At 36.6% G+C, this 8,225-nt stretch overlaps 1 protein-coding gene and 1 long non-coding RNA gene across 2 annotated transcripts in view; one reads left to right on the top strand and one right to left on the bottom strand.

Annotated features, from left to right (window-relative positions):
- Positions 1 to 3,771, bottom strand: part of ARX (aristaless related homeobox) — a 14,726-nt gene extending 10,955 nt beyond the window's left edge. The window contains exons 1-2 of the mRNA XM_089673891.1: positions 3,358 to 3,771; positions 386 to 1,202 (exon numbers count right to left, since the gene is read on the bottom strand). Of these exons, the coding sequence (XP_089530017.1) occupies positions 386 to 1,202; positions 3,358 to 3,544 (1,004 nt within the window). The 5' untranslated portion in view covers positions 3,545 to 3,771. The remainder of the gene's footprint in view (positions 1 to 385; positions 1,203 to 3,357) is intronic.
- Positions 1 to 8,225, top strand: part of LOC149464936 (uncharacterized) — a 74,106-nt gene that overhangs the window by 53 nt on the left and 65,828 nt on the right. The window contains exon 1 of the long non-coding RNA XR_016312269.1: positions 1 to 75. This exon is cut by the window's left edge and continues 53 nt beyond it. This is a non-coding gene — a long non-coding RNA (uncharacterized LOC149464936). The remainder of the gene's footprint in view (positions 76 to 8,225) is intronic.

Below are 8,225 nucleotides of genomic sequence, written 5' to 3'. Positions count from 1 at the left end.
ATAAAGATTTTCCCTGCCTGTGGCCGGAGACATGACTACCATTCTGCACTGGGATGAGTTGGATAGAGAATAAAGGTACAGTATATGGAAGTAGTAATAATAATAATAATAATAATAATAAAAAAAAATGTTTTATTATTATTTGTATCTTCATAATCATCCACACAGCGCAGTAGACCGAAAATAGGTAATGCAATGAGTAGAGTAGTACCTTGGGGTCCCAGGCTCATTAAAGCATCTGCTCTAGGGGAAATGTCAGATTGGCAGGCTGCTACTTGTAGTTCCACTACTAATACAGTTTTCCCTTCTAACATCTTGTAGGTAGCCTGTCAGTCTAATCTAGAGGAGCCATGGCCCTGTGCCCCCCTTCCCCTTGGGTATGTACCTGGTGAAGACATCTGGGTAGTGGGTCTTCTGGAAAGCCCTCTCCAGTTCTTCTAGCTGGTAGCTGGTGAAGGTGGTCCTATACCTCCTCTGTTTCCTCTTTAGCATGCCCTCCTCTGAGTCACTTCCAGCTGACAGGCACACACTGTCCTCACCATCTTTGCCATCTCCATCAGAAGTATGGAGCAGAAGTTCCTCTTTGGGAGACAGATCTCCATCAGGACCACATCCCGGCTGTTGCTGCTGCTGCTGCTGTTGCTGCTGCTGCTGCGGTTGCTGCTGTTGCTGCTGTTGCTGGAACTGTGGGAGCTGCTCTTTCAGGAGTACCCTGTTGGGATTGCTGGTGTTATTGTTATTATTATTATGCTGCTTCTCTGCTTCGTCCTCTTCCTCTTCATCCTCCTCATCCTCTTCATCCTCCTCGTCGTCCTCATCCTCATCCCCAGGGTTCTGAGTCAATGCCCCCAGCCTGTCCTGCAGAGAGGGACAAGGGGTGCTGGAAGCAGTCTGATGTTGCTGCTGGAGACCATCGGGACTTTGGTCGTCTCGCAGCAGGGGGGCGCTGTTCTCTCTGTAGGACTTACTTCGGCTGATGCTGACCTGGGGGGCCTGACTGATCTTCAGGCTGTGGTTGTCCCAGCTACTCTCCCCCAACAGAACGAGGCGATCCGATTTATCCGATCTGGCCACTACAGACCTGGCATCGGGCAGAGATTGGAGGTGTAGCCGACCTGCTGTCCCCACTGGACCGTACAACCTCCTCAGCTTGGGGGGGAGATGAAGCTCAGCCTCAAAGGAAGAGTTGTTCTTGGGGGAACCTGGTTAAAGAGGGATGGAGATGACAGAGATAAGACAAATAGAACATTTGTAGAGGAGGCTTGGGCAAGTTACAATAATACAATCAAAATGTAAACATCTAAAATATATAGTAAAAAAAAATATATAAAATAAATTATATATATATATAAAAAAGATATATATATATATATATATATATATATATATATATATATATATATATATATATTTCCTTTTGTGTGTGTGGAATGACCAAAGTTAAATAATTCTTCATAATGATCAATATAAATTCCTTGGCTTTCCTGAACCGGTTTTGATGGCCTTCCTGCGCTGTATTGAAGAGTACAGTTAACAAACACGTTTGAAATCATCGTGCTGGTAATTGGATGCCTCTGGAAACGTTCTAATTACTGTCAACAAGGAATTTCAGCACATGTACAAGGAGATTTCACCTCCAACCCACCATATGTTTATTAAAGCCACATCTGAAGGGATATTGTTTCCTGCACATGGACTCAGCACTGATGAGAATGGAAGAGACACCCGACTATCGGGCCCAGCAAGCAGAGACATACACTGCGAGCTATGGGAGGACATGCAGACAGGGACTGTCAAGGGGGACATACACACAGGGACTAACAAGCGGGGCATGTAGACAGGGACTGACAAGGGGGAATATACAGACAGGGACTGACAAGGGGGGATAAGCAGACAGGGGCTGACAAAAGGGGCATACTCCCAGGGACTAACAAGGGGGTATGTAGACAGTGACTAACAAGGGGGGACATATACAGGAACTAAAAAGGGGGGACATACAAGTGGTCAGCCAGCCTTCTGACTGCAGTGGGACATTAGAGAAATGTATATTTAACATTGACAGAAGAAATTAAAAATATGATTACATTATTAACTTCAAGTGCTATAAATAATGAACATATATATATATATATATTACCACTATACCAATTTTATATATATATTTATATATATATATATATATATATATATATATATATATATATATATCATAATACCAATATATCAAGATTAAAAACACACACTTTTTTTTTATACCTATCTATAAGCTACACATAATAATATATAAATGTAATATGTTTGTGTTTATACTTACCTATATCAATCCTTGTACCACACATAATGTATGTATTTATACAAAAAATATGTAATTGTTTTGTGCTTATATACAGTATCTATCTATCTATCTATCTATCTATCTATCTATCCAATAATATATATATATATATATATATATATATATATATATATATATATATATAAAGATGTCTGTTTATTTAGATCTATCTACTACACATAATGTACTTATATGTAATCGTCGGTGAGTTTATAATTCTCTATAACTACCAAAGATATATAATTTATATATATTACCTGTATCTTGACATTATAATTTGTATATATTGCCTATATCTTTACATTATAATTTGTATATATTGCCTATATCTTTACATTATAATTTGTATATAGCTATACATCTGTATGTACACAATTAACAGAGTGGACATGTGCACGATGTACAACAAAATACAGCATATACACAATTATCTTTTGTGTGTATACTGATCTATATCTATTGCTACAGTAAACATAATCATAATCAGTGCCACTAAAAGGTCTATCATTTATGTATATGTTACTGTGTGATGCTATAAGGTCTAAAATATCTGTATATGCCAATATGATGCCATAAAATCTAAAATATCTGTATATGATAATGTGATGATATGAGGTCTATAATATATATACATGATAGTGAATGATAAGGTGATAAGGTCTATACTATGTGTGTATATATATATATATAATGGAATAGACAGATGGAGATGTACTCAATGAGGATAAAATAGAGCTGTAAGATAAATGAAGAGGACAGCTCCAGTTATAGTACACTGTGATTAGTATGTGGACGATGTGAAATCATTTCAGGACAAATTGATGAAATGAAAAGAAGTGATTTGGGGATGATGATTCGCCTGTAAAATCAAGTGTCAGGAAATGTCATCTTTGTCATGGATGAGCCTTCTGCCACTTGTCAGTAAAGTTTCCTAGCCTAGGAGGAAGAAGAGCAAGCAGCACTGCGGGGTTCAGTGTGGGGAGGGGGGAGGCCTGTGATCAGTGGTCCTGGGGGTCCCTTACCTTCCAAAGTTTTGTCCTGGTCGGTCCTGCTGGTCAGAGGGGGTAAGCTGTGGGAGCTGAGTAGTCTCATTTTGCAGGGGCTCCTCCTGCCCAGAATACTGTCTATGCAGTAAGAGGAGAGCAGAGTTGGGGATTTACTTTTGCATTCCGGCCTTTCAGTTGTCTCCTCCTGATACTGGCTGCTCATGGTGGGTGTTCTGGCTGCTGCCTCTTCTCTGTGCTTGCTGGAAGGACTTGTTAATGGCAGGTCTGCTGTTGCTGCTGCTGCTGTGTGTCTGTGATAGAGTGTGAGCCTATAGGGCTTGCAGGATCCCACACCATCAGTCCCTTGTCTCCCCTCTCCCTGATCAGGGCACCAGTAAGTAGTGGAGTGAAGTGCACAGCTCAGCTCCTGAGCCCCTCTCCTCCACGTGTTACAAGGAGCTATTGGATTGGCTCCCTTAAACCCTGCTACTCTTCATACACAGATTAGCCAATGGCTGGCAGCAAAGCATGGACTGGAGCCCCCTTCATTATCATGGATTCATCAGCAAAATGGGATTATGGCTTCAGATTCCATATTCAATTCATTCACCCCAAGGTCAGCGCAGTGAGATGGGATTTGGAGGTACAAATAGTCCCCAGACATAAATCTTATTTTGATGGTGTAGGAGAGGTTGATCTATTACAATTGCACACAATGTTTGTCCTATCTGTGCAATTCCTACAAACAAGCATCGATCCACCAAACCCAAATAAATATACATAGGAGAAAACGCACCACCAGCACACCAGCGATCAAATACAATAATAAATCAAACTGCTAAATAAAAATGCTTTTAGGGTGGATTTTTATCTGAAAGCATATTTTAAGCGCACAGAAAAAAATATTACAATGAAACAAAATATATAACTATCAAAAAGAAATATATTACTATGCAGCGTCCTTATTGGAATCAATAAATATTAGGAAATGGATTCTTGCAATCATCGATTATGTTATAAAAAATACTTTTTTTCCTTAGGTATGATATTGTTAATATTAAAATTAAATCTTTTTATTTTATTTAATGCCAATCTAACCTGTTGATTACAATAGTAAAACGAGAGATGGCTGATAAGATGACCGAATGGCGATGTGTTCTTTAATAAATCATTTAGAAACATTCTAATAGGGTGCACGGTGGCACCCTACAATGCAAATCAATGCGGAAAATGGGTTGTTTTCTGAATTTGATTTTTTAAATAAATATAACTGGCTAGACTGGAGCATTTTTCCTATCATTTTAAAAAAAGAAAAATATTGGAAATAAAAAAGATGAACAATATCAACCAGACTTAACAATGTAACCATATCTGAACTGGGTTTTTCTATTTTACACGTTTTTATCAGATAAGTGTCATGTTATTGGGGTTCGGTGCTGATTCTTGGGTGCCATAGCTGTCATTTAATCAGTATTGATCTTATATGACATAATTGGCGTTGGATCCAGGTTGAGCTGTGATCCAGGGCAGGTTTAATGTATCATCAACCCTACTCTCCATCTCCAACCCCCCCCTCTCCCACTTCAACGTATCTAATAAAAAAAGAGGATTTTACAAAGGCATACTTGAATCGCTTACAGTGAGTATTTAAAAATACAAGGATTCATAATTGGGACTTCTTAGGACTGTAATCCACATCTGGGTCGGCCTTTCACGGCTAATGCGACAGACAGCCTCCCAGGGTTCGCACGAACTTAGAAAAGTGCTGTGTTTAGGGTGTCACTGACACCAGCCGCTGTGGTCCTCGGGGACTTTCACCTACCCTGTGGGGACTTTACAAGATCGGCAGGTCCTCGTCTGACATGCAGACAGCATCAGCCTCAAATCAAAATGAGCATCACACTTCTTGTTCTTGGCAGCAGAAATGGCGAATTGTGAACCAGAAATATTCCTTGTAATGAAAATAGACGTGAAATTATACATGCATACAATGAGATGTAAACATAAATCTGCATAAATCTGTATAATGTCATGGAAATGTGTACATTGCAACATATACATCATAAATATGGTGCAAATAATGTAAATTCCACCTAACAAATGTTAGTTATCCCTTAGTCTACACATAATTTTCAGCATCAGCACCACTTTGATGTCTGACACTGCCAGAGCCCTGTACCATCGGTAAAAAAATACATAAAAAAAAATAAAAAAATAATATATATGTGTGTGTGTTATAAGGTCTATATGTTTGTGTGCCACGAAAAGGTCTATCATTTATGTATATGTTACTGTGTGTTGCTATAAGGTCTAAAATATCTGTATATGCCAATATGATGCCATAAAATGTAAAATATCTGTATATGATAATGTGATGATATGAGGTCTATAATATATATACATGATAGTGGGTGATAAGGTCTATACTATGTGTATATGATAGTATGTGATGCTAATAGGTTTATGATATGTGTATGTGATAATGTGTGATGCTATAAGAGCAATAAAATACATATATGATAGTGTGTGACGCTATAAGGTCTGTATTATAAACGTGTTGCCATAACGTTTATAATACATGTATATAAGAGAGGGTGATGCTGCTGTGAGGTCCATACTATATATGCACATGACGGCGTTTGTTGCTATTAGGTCTGTGATAAATGTATATGAAAGAGCGTAATGTAATCATATCTATAATATGTATATGTGATAGTGGGTGATGATGATATAAGATCTATAATGTATATATATATATATGTATATATATATATATAAAATAGTGGGTGATGCTGTTAGTTATGATAGTTTGTGATGTTATAAGGTCCATATTATATGTATATGAGAGTGTGTGATGTTGGTCTATAGTATATGTGTATGATAGTGTGTGATGTTATAAGGTCTTTAATACATCTATAATACATGTATAAGATACTATTTGATGCTATAGGGTCTATAATATATGTATGTGATATTAGGTGCTGCTATAAGATCTATACTATATGTATAATAAACCGTGTGATGCTATAAGGTCTATAATATATGTTTATTAAATTGTGTGATGCTATAAGGTCCCTAACATATGGCTATTAAAGTGTGTGTGATGCTATATGGTCAATAATATATTTATAATAAAATGTGTGGTGCTATACGATCTATACCATATGTATAAGAAAGTGTGTGATTGTAAAGGTCTATACTGTGTGTATATGATAATGTGATGCTATAACATCTATAATATATGTATATTAAAGTTTTTATATGCATATTAACGTGCGTGATGCTATAACATCTATAATATATGTATATTAAAGCGTGTGATGCTATAAGGTGCTATGATATATGAATATTAAAGCGTGAGATACTATAAGGTCTGTAAAAAGTGTGCAGTGCTATAATGTCTATATTAAACGTATAATAAATGTAATGATGCTATAAAGTCTATAGTATATATATAATAAAGTTTGTGATGTCATAAGGTCTATAATATATAATACAGTGTGTGATGCTATAAAGTCTATAATATATAATAAAGTGTGTGATGCTATAAGATTTATAATATACAATAAAGTGTGAAATGCTGTAAAGTCTATAATATATAATAAAGTGTGTGATGCTATAAGATCTATAATATATAATAAAGTGTGTAATGCTGTAAAGTCTATAATATATAATAAAGTGTGTGATGCTATAAGGTCTATAATATATAATAAAGTGAGTGATGCCATAAAGTATATAATATATAATAAAGTGAGTGATGCCATAAAGTATATAATATATAATAAAGTGAGTGATGCCATAAAGTATATAATATATAATAAAGTGAGTGATGCCATAAAGTATATAATATATAATAAAGCGTGTGATGCTATAAAGTCTATAATATATAATAAAGTGTGTGATGCTATAAGGTCTATAATATAAATATACTGTACATTAAAGTGTATGATGCTGTAAGGTCTATACTGTGTGTATATGATAGTGTGTGATGATACAAGGACCATGATATATGAATAATAAAGTGTGTGAAGCTTTAAGGTCTAAATTGTGTGTATAATAAATGAAATGATGCTATAAGGTCTATAGTATATGTATAATAAAGTTTGTGATGCCATAAGGTCTGTAATATACATATACATTAAAGTGTGTGATGCTATAAGGTCTTTATGGTGTGTATATGATAGCATGTGACGCTATAAGGTTTATAATACATGTAGATGAGTGTGTGATGCTATACAAGCCTATAATATATGTAGATGATGCTATCAGGTCATCCATACAGTGCCATCCCTCCAGATACTTGCTGTGTGCTCAGGGATGGTGAGTCTCTGGTGTATACATTATTGTGTACATTAGAAGACAAGTGTTTAATATTGATGTCAGTGGGTCTGTTGGCTCGCTGTATCCCAAGTGTCTACGCCTTTTAGCAGCTAATAGAAAGACCTTTCTTTGTTTTGTCTGCCCGCTTCTCTCGCCTCTTTTTTTTGTAATAATCTCTGAGATGTGTCTATCACTAGTGAGAATGTAATTTTACAGGAAAGTCTATTTAACCCTGGGAGAAAGCCTTGACCTCATTCTTAGCCTACAGCTATCAGTCCCCAAATGATCATTGTCAAAATCCATTCCCCCAAACTTCAACAGTCTACAATTTATTCTTCCTCTATTTATCCCAGTTCAGTTATCGCCGTCCATGAGAGGCATAACAATAACTCTGCAATGGGAGAGCTCTTCTGTCCTCCTCTGCCACTGTCCTTCCACCGACACCATAGGTGCCCAGGTGTCATCGTCCGGACAACAGATATCTACATATGTACATATATATCTACACTACATATACGTGTACCAATATTCTGTCCACAACTGAAGTCATGGGCTGAAATAGCATCGACATTACACCGACTATG

Source organism: Staurois parvus, unplaced genomic scaffold, assembly GCF_062004578.1.
Source record: "Staurois parvus isolate SC_StPar_1 unplaced genomic scaffold, SC_StPar_1.0 ptg000145l, whole genome shotgun sequence".
Lineage (NCBI taxonomy): Eukaryota > Metazoa > Chordata > Amphibia > Anura > Ranidae > Staurois > Staurois parvus.
Note: the sequence above shows the minus strand (reverse complement) of the source record. Positions and strands in the feature narration are given on the sequence as shown.